The following is a 17,603-nucleotide window of genomic DNA, read 5'->3' as shown; positions in this document are numbered from 1 at the left end:
CATTAAAAACTGTAACATCTTATGTTTCACCGAGACGTCGCTGAACGACAATACGGACAATATAGAGCAAGCAGGATTTCCCATGCACCGGCAGAACAGAGACGCTACCTCTGGTAAGACGAGAGGTGGGGGTGTGTGTCTTTTTGTCAATAACAGCTGGTGCGCGATGTCTAATATTAAAGAAGTCTCGAGGTATTGCTCGCCTGAGGTAGAGTACCTTATGATAAGCTGTAGACCACACTATCTACCAAGAGAGTTCTCATCTGTATTATTTGTAGCCATCTATTTACCACCACAGAACGAAGCTGGCACTAAGACCACTCTCAACCAACTCTATCAGGCCATAAGCAAAGAAGAAAATGCTCACCCAGAAGCGGCGCTCCTAGTGGCCGGGGCCTTTAATACAGGCAAACTTAAATCAGTTTTACCAAATTTTTACCAGCATGTCACATGCAACTAGAGGGAAAAGAAATCCTAGACCACCTTTACTCCACACACAGAGATGCGTACAAAGCTCTCCCCCGCCCTCCATTTGGCAAATCTGACCATAATTCTATCCTCCTCATTCCTGCTTAGAAGCAAAAACTAAAGCAGGGAGTACCAGTGACTCGCTCAATGTGGAAGTGGTCAGATGACGCGGATGCTACACTACAGGACTGTTTTGCTAGCACAGACTGGAATTTGTTCCGGGATTCATCCAATGGCATTGAGCACTACACCACCTCAGTCACCGGCTTCATCAAAAAATGCATCGACAACGTCGTCCCCACAGTGACTGTACATACATATTCCAACCAGAAGCCATGGATTACAGGCAACATCCGCATTGAGCTAAAGGCTAGAGCTGCCGCTTTCAAGGAGCAAGAGACTAATCCGGACACTTATAAGAAATCCCGCTATGCCCTCAGACGAACCATCAAACAAGCAAAGCGTCAATACAGGATTAAGATTCATCCTACTACACCGGCTCTGACGCTCATCGGATGTGGCAGGGCTTGAAAACTATTACGGACTACAAAGGGAAACCCAGACGTGAGCTGCCCAGTGACGCGAGCCTACCAGATGAGCTAAATGCCTTTTATGCTCGCTTCGAGGCAAGCAACACTGAAGCATGCACAAGAGCACCAGCTGTTCTGGATGACTGTGTGATAACGATCTCAGTAGCCGATGTGAATAAAACCTTTAAACAGGTTAACATTCACAAAGCCACTGGGCCAGACGGATTACCAGGACGCGTACTCCAAAGCATGTGCGGACCAAGTGTCAACCTCTCCCTGACCGAGTCTGTAATACCTACATGTTTCAAGCAGACCACCATAGTCCCTGTGCCCAAGGAAACGAAGGTAACCTGCCTAAATGATTACCACCCCGTCGGTAGCCATGAAGTTCTTTGAAAGGCTGGTCATGGATCACATCAACAGCATCCTCCCGGACACCCTAGACCCACTCCAATTCGCATACCACCCCAACAGATCCACAGATGACGCAATCTCAACCGCACTCCACACTGCCCTTTCTCACCTGGACAAAAGGAACACCTATGTAAGAATGCTGTTCATTGACTACAGCTCAGCGTTCAACACCATAGTGCCCACGAAGCTCATCCCTAAGCTAAGAACTCTGGGACTAAACACCTCCCTCTGCAACTGGATCCTGGACTTCCTGACAGGCCAACCCCAGGTGGTAAGAGTAGGCAACAACACGTCTGCCATGCTGATCCTTAACACTGGGGCCCCTCAGGGGTGTGTACTTAGTCCTCTCCTGTATTCCATGTTCACCGAAAACAGCGTGGCCAAACACGACTCCAACACCATCATTATGTTTGCTGACGACCGCCTGACGACACAAAAGTGGTAGGCCTGATCACCGACAACGATAAGACGGCCTATGGGGAGGAGGTCAGAGAACTGGCAGTGTGGTGCCAGGACAACAACCTCTCCCTCAATGTGAGCATGACAAAGGAGCTGATCGTGGACTACAGGAAAAGGTGGCCGAACAGGCCCCCCATTAACATCAATGGGGCTGTAGATGAGCACATCACCAACGAACTGTCATGGTCCAAACACACCAAGACAGTCGTGAAGAGGGCACAACAACACCTTTTCTCCCTCAGGAGACTGAAAATATTTGGCATGGGTCCCCAGATCCTCAAAAGGTTCTACAGCTGCACCATTGAGAGCATCCTAACCGGTTGCATCACCGCCTGGTATGGCAACTGCTCGGACCGTAAGGCGCTACAGAGGGTAGTGCGAACGGCCCAGTACATCACTGGGGCCAAGCTTCCTGCTATCCAGGACCTAAATAATAGGCGGTGTCAGAGGAAAGCTCATAAAATTGTCAGAGACTCCAGTCACCCAAGTTATAGACTGTTTTATCTGCTACCGCACGGCAAGCGGCTCCTCATCAGCTTCTACCCCCAAGCCATAAGACTGCTGAACAATTAATAAAATCGCCACTGGACAATTTACATTGACCCTCTCCCTTTTGTACACTGCTGCTACTTGCTGTTTATTATCTATAAATAGTTTACTTCACCCCCACCTACATGTACAAATGATCTCAACTAACCTGTACCTCCGCACACTGACTCGGTACCAGTGCCCCCTGTATATAGCCTTGTTATTGTTATTCTTATTGTGTTACTTTTTATTATTACTTTTTACTTTAGTCTACTTGGTAAATATTTTCTTAACTCTTCTTGAACTGCACTGTTGGTTAAGGGCTTGTAAGTAAGCATTTCACGGTAAGGTCTACAGTTGTTGTATTCGGCGCATGTGACAAATAAAGTTTGATTTGATTTGACTGTCTATGGCACAGCCTTGAGGCTGTGTATGCAAGTCTAGCCTGCTCATTCTGTTTCATGGCCTAGACTACTGCTAGAGTGCAGCAATCCAGGTGCCTTTACTGACAATCATGGCTAATGGCTCCTCCAGCGAGCTTCGTTTTGGTATCATCACATTAACTATATCAGCGCTGGAGATGCTGCTGTGGGACCAACACTTTACATCAATATGGAATATGGAAGCCCAATATGGAATACCCCCATCCGTCCCATCCATCCCCTGCCATTAAAAGAGTTAGAGAGCCAGAGCAGTTATAGGGACTCATGTGAGGGAATCAGCTGAATGCTAAGGTTAGACTGCCTGCCAAGGATCTCTACTGATGGTAGGAAACTCCTCATCCCTATCCCCTGCCATTAAGAACCAGAGAGGTTACAGAGATTCATGTGAGTGCTAAGGTTAGAATAGACTGCCTGCCATGGATCTCTATCTAGAGGGAATGGATCCGAAGGCAACTATAAGAGGAAACTGTAGACGGCAGCTGGCTGAGGAACGTGCCTCGTCAGTCCTCCTGTGGAACGAACAAGGGCAATCTGACTCCAACTCTGCTGAGGCTTTCAGTCAGCATGAACTGGGTTACACACTCACACAGATAGACAATATAGAGAAAAGCATGAATCATAAATGGAATCATCAATGATTCAACATGTTCCTGCTCTGCATTCACGAGATGAAGTATGGTTAGAATAGAAGTTCTGGAAGTGTTGGCAAACATTAACAGACAGAGATAGAGAAAAGAGGTGAGGCGTTAAGATGGACGGAGCTTTTACAGGAGCGTTCATCCCAAATGGCACCCTATTCCCTTTATAGTGCACTACTTTTGACCAGGGCCGGTGCAATATGTAGGGAATATGGGGCCATTTGGGAGGAAGACAGGGAGAACATAGACTGGGTGTGGTGACTGTAGAGGAGCCATGGAGGCTGACAGACCATGACCTCATCGTTATGTCACACATCCTCTATAGATGGGATGTCATTAGTGCAGTGCATGATGGGAATGAAAACAAGGGTTGCTGCATGATCTTAATACTGGAGAGAGATGTGATTTAAATAGAGAAATATGGGACTTCAAGTGTGTTTGGTGTTAGAGAGACAGAAAGAGAGAGAGAGACAGAGAAAGACAGAGAGAAACAGAGAGAGACAAAGAGAGAGATACTGAAGTGTATATTTTCATCAAAATGAAAGCACTATTAACAGAGGAAGAGATGAGTCAGTTCCTGCTGACATGCTATCAGGTCATGGGACGCATTCCAGAGCAGTTGCTCCAGCTAGCTCCTATTTGTTTTCATATGAACAACATTAGCCTTATTACAAATAAAAATTGCCTCAGCATGGCTTGTCCCTACTGACACAAACCCACACATTCAAACACATATACACACACATCCACACCCACACACACACACACACAACACAAAGACCAAACTGCAGCAGGGGAGGGGAAGGGGCCATAGACAGTTTAAGGAGGGAACATCTGGAGTGGTGGGGTTCAGTCCTGCAGAATCAGCAACATACATACAGTAAAGCCTCCACACATACTCATACCACCACTTCCTAGCTCCGTCTGGGAGCCCTCACTCACCGCAGGTGTAAAAAGCTGTGATATATGTGTATACTGTAAATATGCTATGCAAGCACATATGACATAGCTTATCACAGCCCACTTCACATAGCTTATCACAGCCCACTTCACATAGCTTATCACAGCCCACTTCACATAGCTTATCACAGCCCACTTCACAGTCATGACTAATAGAACATGCCATGTGAGAAACACAACCCTGGACAATGAGAAACCTTGAGAAACTGTCTTAGGTCTCATAAACACAGGCAATATACAGTAGACAACCTGCTTCATAGAGACTAGCTACAGCTGATACTCCCTAGAGTAATGCAATCAACGCTGTTGTGTTTTTGGACTCATGAAGTCGGTCATCCTGTAGAGAACAGAGAGAAGAGCTAGCTAGCTTTTTTTAAATTTCACCTTTATTTAACCAGGTAGGCCAGCTGAGAACAAGTTCTTATGTATAACTGCGACCTGGCCAAGATAAAGCAAAGCAGTGTGACACAAACAACACAGAGTTACACTTGGAATGAACAAACGTATAGTCAATAACACAATAGAAAAGTATATATACAGTGTGTGCAAATTAAGTAAGATTAGGGAGGTAAGGCAATATATAGGCCATAGTGGCGAAATAATTACAATTTAGCAATTAAACACTGGAGTGATAGATGTGCAGAAGATGAATGTGCAAGTACAGATACTGGGGTGCAAAGGAGCAAAAAAAATATTTAACAATATGGGGATGAGGTAGTTGCCTGGGCTATTTACAGATGGGCTATGTACAGATGCAATGATCTGTAAGCTTCTCTGACAGCTGATGCTTAAAGTTAGTGAGGGAGATATGAGTCTCCAGCTTCAGTGATTTTTGCAATTCGTTCAGGTCATTGGCAGCAGAGAACTGGAAGGAAAGGCAGCCAAAGGAGGAGTTCGCTTTGGGGATGACCAATGAAATATACCTGCTGGAGCGAGTGCTACGGGTGGGTGCTGCTATGGTGACCAGTGAGCTGAGATAAGGCGGAGCTTTACCTAGCAAAGACTTATAGATGACCTGGAGCCAGTGGGTTTGGCAACGAATATGAAGCGAGGGCCAGCCAACAAAAGCATACAGGTCGCAGTGGTGGGTAGTATATGGGGCTTTGGTGACAAAATAGATGGCACTGTGATAGACTGCATCCAATTTGCTGAGTAGAGTGTTGGAGGCTCTTTTGTAAATGACATGACGAAGTCAAGGATCGGTAGGATAGTCAGTTTCACGAGGGTATGTTTGGCAGCATGAGTGAAGGATGCTTTGTTGCGAAATAGGAAGCTGATTCTAGATTTAATTTTGGATTGGAGATGCTTAATGTGAGTCTGGAAGGAGAGTTTACAGTCTAACCAGACGCCTAGGTATTTGTAGTTGTAGTGATGCAAGACTGGCGGGCAGGTGCGGGCAGCGATCGGTTCAAGAGCATGCATTTAGTTTTACTTGCATTTAAGAGCAGTTGGAAGCCACGGAAGGAGAGTTGTATGGCAATGAAGCTCATCTGGAGGTTTGTTAACACAGTGTCCAAAGAAGGGCCAGAAGTATACAGCTAGCAGAGTGACTGTGAATTGGCAGAGTGTGGACAGTGAAAGGTGATGGGACATTTTTCATGGTATCAAGTGAGGCCATATTGGGCCAGGCCAGCAGGGCATGCCAGTCTCACTGCTTAACATGGCTGTCTGTCTGATCACACAGTGTTGTCTCAACCTAACTAGGGAGCTAAGTATGATTCAATCAGCACTTTATCAAGGTTTCCATCTTTTATGCCAAAAAGAGGTGATATTCAACATAATAAAAACAGCCAAGGTAAGACTTTTAATATTAAAACAGACCACCGAGATGTAATATTAAACATCAGACAGATACTAAATACTAATTATTTAAATAAGATGAGAGGCCCCTAGTTGAGAATTGACATTCAATCAATTCAAATGGGAAATTCAACTCAACCTCCGTTTACCTGTGTGTGTGTGTGTGTGTGTGTGTGTGTGTGTGTGTGTGTGTGTGTGTGTGTGTGTGTGTGTGTGTGTGTGTGTGTGTGTGTGTGTGTGTGTGTGTGTGTGTGTGTGTGTGTGTGTGTGTGTGTGTGTGTGTGTGTGTGTGTGTGTGTGTGTGACCAGTGGTGTGAAGTACTTAAGTACAAAAACTTTCAAGTATTACTTAAGTCGTTTTTTGGGGTATATGTACATTACTTTACTATTTATATTTTTTACTACTTTTTTACTTTTATGTACACCCAAAAGTACTCATTACATTTTGCACGCTTAGCAGGACAGAAATGGTCCAATTCACACACTTCTCAAGAGAACATCCCTGGTCATCCCCACTGCCTCTGATCTGGCGGACTCACTAAACACAAATGCTTTGTTTGTAAATGATGTCGGAGTGTTGGAGAATGACCCTGGCTATCTGTCTGGTTTGCTTAATATAAGGAATTTTTTATTATTCGTAGTTTTACTTTTATTTTTGATACTTAAGTATAGTTTAGCAACTACATTTACTTTTGATACTTAAGTATATTTAAAAACAAATACTTTAAGACTTTTACTCAAGTAGTATTTTACCGGGTGACTCACTTTAACCTGAGTCATTTTCTATTAAGGTATATTTCTTTTTACTCAAGTATGATAATTTAGTACTTTTTCCACCACTGTGTGTGACTGTGTGTGTGACTGTGTGTATGTGTGTGCTTGCGAAACGTGCAAGTGTGTTTAAAACGATAACATTGACAAGACTGTTAGGCACATGAAGATTAGCACACACCTGAGGGGAAGGTGTCAGGAGTCAACACAACACAACACAGCAGAGCCCATATGATTCACTGCAGAGATGATCAGATCTAACAGATACTGTATCTCTTCAAAGGAGGCCACATAAGGCGTCCAGCGAGTGTTTTACTGTTTTCCTGGAACACAGACAGGATGTAACCTTGTTCCTGAGACTGCCAGGGAAAATAAGTACCAGGAAGGAAAGAGACAAAGGCTGTGCATCCCAAATGGCACGCTATTCCCTATGTAGTGCACTACTTTGACCAGGGCCCATTGGGCTCTGATCAAAAGTAGTGCACTATATAGGGAATGGAATAGGGTGCCATTTGGGACGCATAAACCACAGAGACACAGGAGGCTAACCTAGCAGTCACAGTTCAATCATTGTAATGGGGGACGCATCGTGGCATCATTAAGAGACTAAGGAATCGATCGAACTTATGGAACGGAACGGAAGGATGTTTCAGTAGCTCTCTGTATCAGTGGTGAAGCCTGCCTGCTATTCGGTTGTGATTGAGGAGAGAAGAACATGTTATCTATAGTAAGTGGGGTTTCTTTCAATATCAGGAAGGATCTAAATAAATGTGGGGGAAGAAAAGTCAATTCAAACGTCAGTGACATGAATTATAAACAATACAATAGTAAACATGTCGTCCCCCACGAATGATGCGCCCCCCCTTGGGCCAATTGAGATAACACATTTAAGTTAATTACTATAGCTCCCACCTTGGGCCAATCAGTGTAATTGTGTAAATGCCGTATATCTATGGCAAGACGCATCATTCAACCAAGTTTCGTAACAATCGGGCCAGTACTGTCTGAGATATCACGTGTGACTAACGTATTAACGGACTGTGACAGATCCTGACACTACACAGTCACAGGTCAAGATAACTATCAAGACAAACGATCCTCTCCCTGTGCTGTCTAGTCCTGGTGGGAATAGAGCTGTAGACATACAGTCTGTTAGGCCCAAGCCTAACCCTTCAGCTGTACGCTAATATTAGTGCCCTGAGTCCTGTGACCAAGAGCGGTGTGTGTGTGTGTGTGTGTGTGTGTGTGTGTGTGTGTGTGTGTGTGTGTGTGTGTGTGTGTGTGTGTGTGTGTGTGTGTGTGTGTGTGTGTGTGTGTGTGTGTGTGTGTGTGTGTGTGTGTGTGTGTGTGTGTGTGTGTGTGTGTGTGTGTGTGTGTGCTTTAATTCAGACACAGATAATGGTCTGCGGGGTGGATAGCCTAAATCTGGAGTTCATGTGCACACTTCCAAAACACACACATGCCTTACTTCAAAGATAAAAGAGGCTGCAGCTACTGGTGACTCCACTGGGGCTGAGGCAACAATACTTCAACAATAACCACCACAGAGAAATGCAACATGGCTACAGAGGAGCGGGACAACAGGAAGTAGTGCTCTGCTTCACAGCTGGATAGCACTTACACAGAGCAACACTACAAAGCTCTAATAAGACTGTGTCGACCATATATGGAATGGGGTTAAAAAGACAATTGACTTGCGTAGAACTTAAAAAATATGTGTCATATTTCTGTATTTCACTGTTATTTATGCATATATCAGTAGCTGTGTTAAACATGATAGAAAACGGCCTGCTTGTTGTAACAAAGACTATTCACGTTTAATGCGAGGTCAATAGACACCATCCTACCAGTGTGCACGGCAAGAAATTAAGTACTTAACACATAAGATGGAATAAATTGCATTAAAATTACCTAATTAAAGTGTACTGTAAAACTGTGTGTGCTGCGGAAAAGCAGCAGAAGGATAGAAAGTCCTCTGGTTGATGTATAAAAGTTAGTCATGAGGGACTTCAGTAACTAATAGTGTCAACAGGTTCTATATAGCCTTATTTCCTGGATTCTATATCGCCTTACTTCCTGGATCTACATCTAAAATACAGAATCCAGGTAGAAGAGGATTGGTTATTTCACCAATAGAGTGCCTTTTGGGTAGTGTAATTTGGTAAAATAAAAAAAACTCACTAAAGTTTTACATTCTGTAATAAAGAGCACATGTTCAACTTCAGAAAATATATATTTTCTAGATAATGATAAGATTAAATAAAACTAGGTCAGATTGAACACTGTTGTATCAAAAGTAAAACAGAGGGCCAGAAACACAAGGACAAAATTGGGAATTATGAAACTAACGAAAATATTAAATAACTAGGCCTGCAGTATGCTTGTACAGTAGCTAAAGTTAAATCCTGCAAATGAAACGCTGTACTGTGTATTTAACAGCACTAATTAGTGAGTAATCTGTATAGATAAGCAAGGAACCACAGTTTAAAAGAAAATTAACATGATAAGCATGGAGTAGATCAAATGCATTTCTTGTTAAGCATTGTCTTTCCATCATAGTTATCCAAATTGTGACCCCCTTTCTCCTGCTACCTCGGATTACACACACCCTGTTATTAACTCAAAATAAATTAACTTTAAATCAAAATCTATTACAGTTTTCTGTTTAAAAATGTAATTGAACACACACACCCTTATCTGTTAAAATCCACCACATGTATGTATTTTGTAACTTAGATACATAACCAATCAAAAAAGTGTGATCAGGGTAATGACATATAAACTCAGCAAAAAATGTGTAAAAATCCAAATAACTTCACAGATCTTCATTGTAAAGGGTTTAAACACTGTTTCCCATGCTTGTTCAATGAACCATAAACAATTAATGAACATGCACCTGTGGAACGGTCGTTAAGACACTAACAGCTTACAGACGATAAGCAATTAAGGTCACAGTTATGAAAATGTAGGACACTAAAGAGGCCTTTCTACTGAGTCTGAAAAACACCAAAAGAAAGATGCCCAGGGTCCCTGCTCATCTGTGTGAACGTGCCTTAGGTATGCTGCAAGAAGGCATGAGGACTGCAGATGTGGCCAGGGCAATAAATTGTAATGCCCATACTGTGAGACGCCTAAGACAGCGCTACAGTGAGACAGGACGGACAGCTGATCGTCCTCGCAGTGGCAGACCACGTGTAACAACACCTGCACAGGATCGGTACATCCGAACATCACACCTGCGGGACAGGTACAGGATGGCAACAACAACTGCCTGAGTTACACCAGGAAAGCACAATTCCTCCATCAGTGCTCAGACTGTCCGCAATAGGCTGAGAGAGGCTGGACTGAGGGCTTGTAAGCCTGTTGTAAGGCAGGTCCTAACCAGACATCACCGGCAACAACGTCGTCTATGGGCACAAACCCACTGCCGCTGGACCAGACAGGACTGGCAAAAAGTGCTCTTCACTGACGAGTCGCGGTTTTGTCTCACCAGGGGTGATGGTTGGATTCGCCTTTATCGTCGATGGAATGAGCGTTACACCAAGGCCTGTACTTTGGAGCGGAATCGATTTGGAGGTGGAGGGTCCGTCATGGTGTGAGGTGGTGTGTCACAGCATTATCGGACTGAGCTTGTTATCATTGCAGGCCATCTCAACGCTGTGCGTTACAGGGAAGACATCCTCCTCCCTCATGTGGTACCCTTCCTGCAGGCTCATCCTGACATGACCCTCCAGCATGACAATGCCACCAGCCATACTGCTCGTTCTGTGTGTGATTTCCTGCAAGACAGGAATGTCAGTGTTCTGCCATGGCCAGCGAAGAGCCCGGATCTCATTGAGCATGTCTGGGACCTGTTGGATCGGAGGGTGAGGGCTAGGCCCATTCCTTCCAGAAATGTCTGGGAACTTGCAGGTGCCTTGGTGGAAGAGTGGGGTAACATCTCACAGCAAGAACTGGCAAATCTGGTGCAGTCCATGAGGAGGAGATGCACTGCAGTACTTAATACAGCTTGTGGCCACACTAGATACTGACTGTTACTTTTGATTTTGACCCCCCCCCCCATTGTTCAGGGACACATTATTCCATTTCTGTTAGTCACATGTCTGTGGAACTTGTTCAGTTTATGTCTCAGTTGTTGAATCTTGTTATGTTCATACAAATATTTACACATGTTAAGTTTGCTGAAAATAAACGCAGTTGACAGTGAGAGGACATTTCTTTTTTTGCTGAGTTTATATTGTTTCTCCCTTCCTGTACAGTGGAAACACGTGAGCAATTTTTGAATTTCTTTCCACAGTAAAATTAATCTGATTAGAAAATGTGAGAGGACTACAGACATGAGTTAGATTCTCAGTCACACATTCGTCAATAAGGCCATAATAATTGAAAAAGGTCTTAGATTAGTCATCAATGACTTCAGTGTTTTACTATCGCAACGAAGTGGAATGGGAATAGAAACTGAGCCAGTCTCTGGATCTAGGATCTACTATACTAATTTGCATCCCAAAAGGCACCATATTCCCTACATAGTGCACTACTTTGGCCTACGGTGGTCTAGACCAGGGCCCATAGGCCATTTGGGACGTATCCTAAGGCGATGACCTCGTCCATCTCTATACGCTACAGGATGGAGCACTTCCTCTAGTTCCGGTGTGAGTGGTCAGTGGCCCTGATTTATACCAGCTGGATCTGCACGCAGTGAGGTAAGGCTCTGGGTGTGTGTGTGTGTGTGTTAGTGTGTGTGTGTGTGTGTGTGTGTGTGTGTGTGTGTGTGTGTGTGTGTGTGTGTGTGTGTGTGTGTGTGTGTGTGTGTGTGTGTGTGTGTGTGTGTGTGTCTGAGGCTGCTCCTGCTTGCTGACGTGGAGCGCTCTGGTTGGTCTGCCTAAGAATCACTGCAGACACCGCCCTTCCTTCCTCCCTCCATCCCTCACTCCCTTCCTCCGACACCCATGGCCCAGCTCAAACCCCAATAAAACCCCTCGATACCCTCCTAACCCCTCACCCCTCCTGCTCGCACGCTGCAGATACGGGCCTTTGGAAAAGAATGCCTCACATTCTAACCAGGGCCTTCCACACCCATCCCAACCCCTACTCTCCTCTCTCCACCCGCATGTACAAACTGAACACACAGTCCAGCTGGCCATAAGGGAGAGACATTAGGAAAAGCTGTCAGAACTTCAACATGTCTGACTAAGGAGAAATGGGAGACGGTGCTTTCTTCTTATCTATTCTCACTCAGTCCCCCTTCTACTTCTGACCCTCTTTTTAGCAGTAAATCTTATGAAGTCCAAGGAATAAGTACAGAGTAATCACAGCAGGTTATCCAGGATGTGAGCCTCATTACGTGTGGATTAGTAGTGCATTTTAATTAACCACACATGATGACGAAGAAGTAACCTGTTTTTCAACTGTTTTCATGAGAGAGAATGGGGAAACTTCTGTGGAAATGGATCGTGCTGGGGCCAAAATCTACATCATATGCATCCCAAATGGCACTCTATTCCCTATAGTGCACTACTTTTGACCGGGGCACATAGGGCTCTGATCAAAAGTAGTGCACAATATAGGGGATAGGGTGCCATTTGGGGTGCAGCCTACACTTCCAAGCTTACTGTAATCTTGAATGTGGGCCAGGAACATTACATTAGGAAAACTTTGGGGGAGTGGAAGAGAGTCCACGTCAGTCCACGTCCAATGATTACTTCCACAGAAGAAGAAGACTTTTAGCAAAATCTCCAGTTTAAAGCTGATTTGCAACCAAGAAGTTAAACCTAGGGCTGGATTCAATCCGTATTACCGAAGATCAGCGTTGTAGCGTGGGGGGAATTTAAAGGTGTTTTCCGATTGAGCCAACATATGCAGCGTTTACTGTGAATACAGTCTCCACGAACGCAGAAACATTGCCTTTAAATTTCAATCATGCTACAACGTTGATCTTCAGCACTACGGATTGAATCCAGACTCTAGTTCTTCAAGGATTTATGTTTTTACATTTGAGTAGGTCCCTATATGACATGACACACACTTACAAACATTTGCAGTGTACTACCAGCCCTCAGGATGTCAAAGATAATATAAAGAATCACACAAGTTCAAACAATTTCTGTCTGCATTAAACAAAAATAAATGGGTGCCTCACTTCCTTTTGTAAGCTGCAAACAGAGCTCCTTTGAACATGTTATATCTTGGAGAGGGGCTTGGCTGCCTCGTCAACTACAAAGCCACTAATGTTGCTCTACAACAGGACTCTGGGGCTTGTATCTCTGTCTCTGTCTTTGTACCATGGTGACCCGCTAGCCCCAGCTCCTTCACACTTCAAGCCAGAGGAGCACTATCCCTGAAGTGTCCAGTCTACACGGCATCATGGTTACATCCCAAATGCCAACCTATTCCCAAAATAGTGCACTGCTTTTAACCAGAGCCCTATGCACCCAGGTCAAAAAGTAGTGCACTATGTAGGGAATAGGGTACAATGTGGGATGCATACCATGTCACTGGTTTCAAGGGGTATGAGAGGTGACAGAGGGTCAATGGGGTAGTCTAACTGCATTAGGCCTCAGCCAGCACTCTGCTAGCCGTTATACCAGCCTCACCTCTGTCTGAATGCATCACATTACAACACAAAGATCTGGGATTAAAATCTCTTCTCATAGAACCATGTCAGACCAGGCCAGGCATGTGAGTCTGTAGGAGCAAAACAAACCTTTACAAGGCAGAGTCTGTCTTCAGAAGAGTCAGAGACAAGGAATGTGTCTGTTTATTTAACATCTCTGCTTGTCCGACACGGACATTCCTGATAACGTCATACCGTCCAATCAACACTGTGTATTAGCTGACGGTCCCGAGCCCACTTCAGTATCGTTGAAAAAAGCTCCAGAACCACCTCACAGTAATGTGCTGGTTGAGGAAAATGGTGGTCACACCAGATACTGACTGGTTTTCTGATTCACGCCCCTACCTTTTTTTAAAGGTATCTGTAACCAAAAGATACATATTTGCATTCCCAGTCATGTGAAATCCATAGATTTGGGCCTAAGGAAATTATTTAAATTGACAGATTTCCATATATGAACTGTAACACTGTAAAATCTTTTATATTTTTGTTCAGTATAATATTACTAGGGTGGCAGGTAGCCTAGCAGGTAAGAGCGTTGGGTCAGTAATCGAATCCCCGAGCCGACTAGGTGAAAAATCTGTTGATATGCCTTTGAGCAAGGCTCTTAACCCTATGATATAGTGGCTCTTGCCACTGTAATGTACAGGCCCAAGGTCAAGACAATAAGAAGACACAGTGGCTGAATAAATTCAACAACACCTTCGTTCATCACAAAACCTTAGAGCAACATCTGTCCGGTGGAGTCCACAAAGCATATTGCATGTAACAAACAATTACATAACCTACAGCATGGTCAGTCAAGTTAATATTTCCGACATATTCAAACTACTAAACAACTATTGATTTAGAACCACAGAGTTACCGCAAGTCAGGAGCTGCCTCCACTATTCCAGCACAATTTCAACTTTAACATTTCCACATCATCAAATCACCTCTGCTTAGTCTAATACAGTGACAACTAAAAGATGGCAAAAAACTGTTTAGTCCAATCAACGTAAGCTAAATATGATGTGGCTGTCCATAGTACTGATTTCTGTGTGTGTGCGTAAGTAGAAAAAACATGTTGTCTCACCCTACTTGTAGAGAAATGCCAATTCCATCCTCCTCTCTTTCATGTTGCTCAAACAGTCTATGACTTTGTCATACATTTACTGTAGTAGCTACACACTTTTAGTTTTTGTTGTCCTAGGCTACCTGGCTAAAATGTTTGCTCGCTAGCCTAACTTCCTTTCATGAGCAATGATGCGCCAGCTAGTTAATGTTAGCCTACTACATATATCTATCTACATGTTGAACCTCCATCCTTTCAGGCCAGAGGCACAATGTATGAATTTATGGTTGGATCAGAATCGCCATTGTAATCATTGGCCAGTACAGAGAATTAAGTAAAACCACAAGTCCAAATCCTTATCTCTATCCATGGCTAATTTAGGAAAGGGACGATTTTAACAAGCTAGCTAGCCACTGGATGACAACGACAACACAACGTGATGCAACAATGCAAGTTTTTGTCTGTCAAATAATTTGGCTTCTGATGTGATGTGATACAGTAGGTGTGACTGGCTTCCCTTTGCACTTTTTTTTGATGTGCAAGGACCATTCACAGTTGAGCTCAGTCATTTTAGCTCGACGCTGATTGGCTATTATTATTTATTTTTTATCAAGGGAGGCCAAATGCTCACTGGCTTCCCTTGCATTCAATGCTACAGGTGGCAACAATGTCATACTCTTTTTGACCACTGACCAGAAAGCATCAGATAGATATCCTACACATATTAAGACAGAGGGGCGCTGTTTCGTTCGCCTGGCTTTCTCTGGTGAGTTACATTCAGCCTCTTGCGAATTGAAGGGACATTTATGAAACACAGAGTCGAAAGATACATTGTTTTGTTTATTTTTTTCTTGGTACATTTTTGGGGAAGTGTGGCATCCATGAATACACTCCTCTGCATTAGATAGAGAGAAAAACATGGATACGTAGAGACACATCACACATGCACACAAGGCGAGGGCTATGACAGCCAGATTGTGTGCTTCTGGAATGATAAAGAGCTGCAGTGGTTCTCTTCTCCCTCCATCAAGTGCCTTGTTCACCAAAGGAGGGGGAGGGTTACCAGCCTCAGCCTCCAGTGACCAAACCATGTCAACATGGCTGGAGGAGGGGTAGACTAGAGGAATACCGCAGTGGATTACTGTACATCTCAATATGATAGCCTATTGTTTACACCATCAAATCAGATTCGTACACAAGTGTTATTATTACAAAGCAGTATGATGACCCAGATAACATCAGTCACTGCTATAAGCTGGTTTATAACTAGATGGTGTAGTCAGACCAGACTAGACCACAGCATGTGCCAGGTTTGCTGATGGAATATTATTGTGGTTGTTACCATGCTGGTTCGCAATGCAATGGTCATCTATTTTGAGGTATAGGGTTTGACACTGACAGCAGCTGGACACTGTAGAGTCAACGCCAGCAGATTTCCAATGTCAGGATAAATTTGATTACTGCCATGTTTGTTGTGCCTGGTGCGGTGGGCCATTTAACCCTTCCTGTGCAGGATTGGTTGGTAATGGAGAAAATAGGACAGGCTGCAGTATTTTCCAGCTCTCTGGTCAAGGAAAACTGTCAGAGCCTTTTAAAATATTATGAACATGCATATTTCTGGTCATTTAATTGGAATAGCAGTTTGCCAAAAGGCAGCAAAAACCCTCATAGGCTCTTTGGGGTAAAGAATGTGATGCGCCAGTCTGGTGATTCCGTTAAGAACAGTAGGCTATCAATGACGTTTTTTGCAGTCATGTTCTTGTGAATGGATTTTCAAATAGAACATAAAACAGAACGCTTTGGCACGCGCACACTGCACAGCCACCCTTACTTCATTAACACGTCGATGAATACCGACACATTCACTCCAAGCCTTCGATCCCCCACTGTTAAAATGTTGAATGTGCATTTGATCATTTAGCAACAAGAACATGATTAATCCTCTATCTGTTGCTTATTTCTTGTCTTATGTAGGCTATAATAAAATAACTTACATTTCTCTGTTAATGTCAGTTTCTCATCAAAGTCGTTCTCAAGATCGTTGTATTCCATTTTTTCCATTCAAGCGATTCGCAGTCCTTTTCCAGTTGCAGTCATTCCTCAAATATATCGAAGAACAGGATAACAAACTCCCGGTACAGTCTGACCACCAATACGCCCTTCGTAAATCCAAAAGGGAACGGTAGGGATAAAAAGATAATAGAATAACTGGACAGAAATCCAGTGAAAAAAGGGTGTGAAAAATTACAATGACAAGTAGTCGATAAAAGCCTCTGTTATTTCCTCTTGGGGTAGAGAACCTGTCAGATGCTATTCTATTGCAAATTCTAATAGATCAACTACGAAATCGAGAAGTCGGGGCTGGGCACAGGGACTTGCCCGTAGCAATAGAACTGCTTGACGAATATTTATGAGCTACAGCCGCTGCCTGCCTCTCTGATAGACTCTACCATCTGGGCTACCGGGGGTAACCAAAACGCGGTGCGCCTACTCATATCAAATATTTTATGGATAACATGCTATCACATCTAGAAATGTTAAACACGTCTAGATCACTTGTTCAACATTTGCATTTGTGTACTATAATGTGTTTTCTTTTTACGGGGAAAATAGGAGAATATATTGAGTTTTGCGAAAGGTTGACCCCCATGTTAGAAATGGTTATATCCATCAATAATCTATCCTGAACACTCCAAGCAAGGTGGACTATCTATCCAAGGAGCCCACAGAAATCTGTGCTATGACCATAATAACACTTAGTCTATTACAACCTTATAAACAGGTCATTCATCAAAGGGGGGAACACGGTCACTTGAACTCATATCAAATGTGTCATTGCTTTTTGTCTGTCTTTTTTGTATTGCTCTTTATTCCCTAACTAAGAGGCAAACAGTGAATGGAAACAGCCTGCAACATAGGCTACAG

At 43.6% G+C, this 17,603-nt stretch overlaps 1 protein-coding gene across 11 annotated transcripts in view; it reads right to left on the bottom strand.

The window, feature by feature from the left end:
- The window catches only part of map7d1b (MAP7 domain containing 1b), a 52,055-nt gene extending 34,965 nt beyond the window's left edge, over positions 1 to 17,090 (bottom strand). For 8 of the 11 annotated variants that reach the window (XM_071375380.1, XM_071375382.1, XM_071375381.1 and 5 more), the window contains exon 1: positions 16,673 to 17,064. In XM_071375380.1, the coding sequence (XP_071231481.1) occupies positions 16,673 to 16,739 (67 nt within the window). In that variant the 5' untranslated portion in view covers positions 16,740 to 17,064. Of the gene's footprint in view, positions 1 to 16,672 lie in introns of all 11 variants that reach the window. The other 3 variants (XM_071375391.1, XM_071375387.1, XM_071375389.1) reach the window with 3 other exon arrangements.
- Between the last annotated feature and the right edge of the window lie 513 nt (positions 17,091 to 17,603).

The sequence above is a fragment of the Salvelinus alpinus genome, chromosome 29 (assembly GCF_045679555.1).
Source record: "Salvelinus alpinus chromosome 29, SLU_Salpinus.1, whole genome shotgun sequence".
Taxonomy (NCBI): Eukaryota; Metazoa; Chordata; class Actinopteri; order Salmoniformes; family Salmonidae; genus Salvelinus; species Salvelinus alpinus.
The sequence above is the reverse complement of the archived record's forward strand: the minus strand, read 5'-3'. Positions and strand labels throughout refer to the sequence as shown.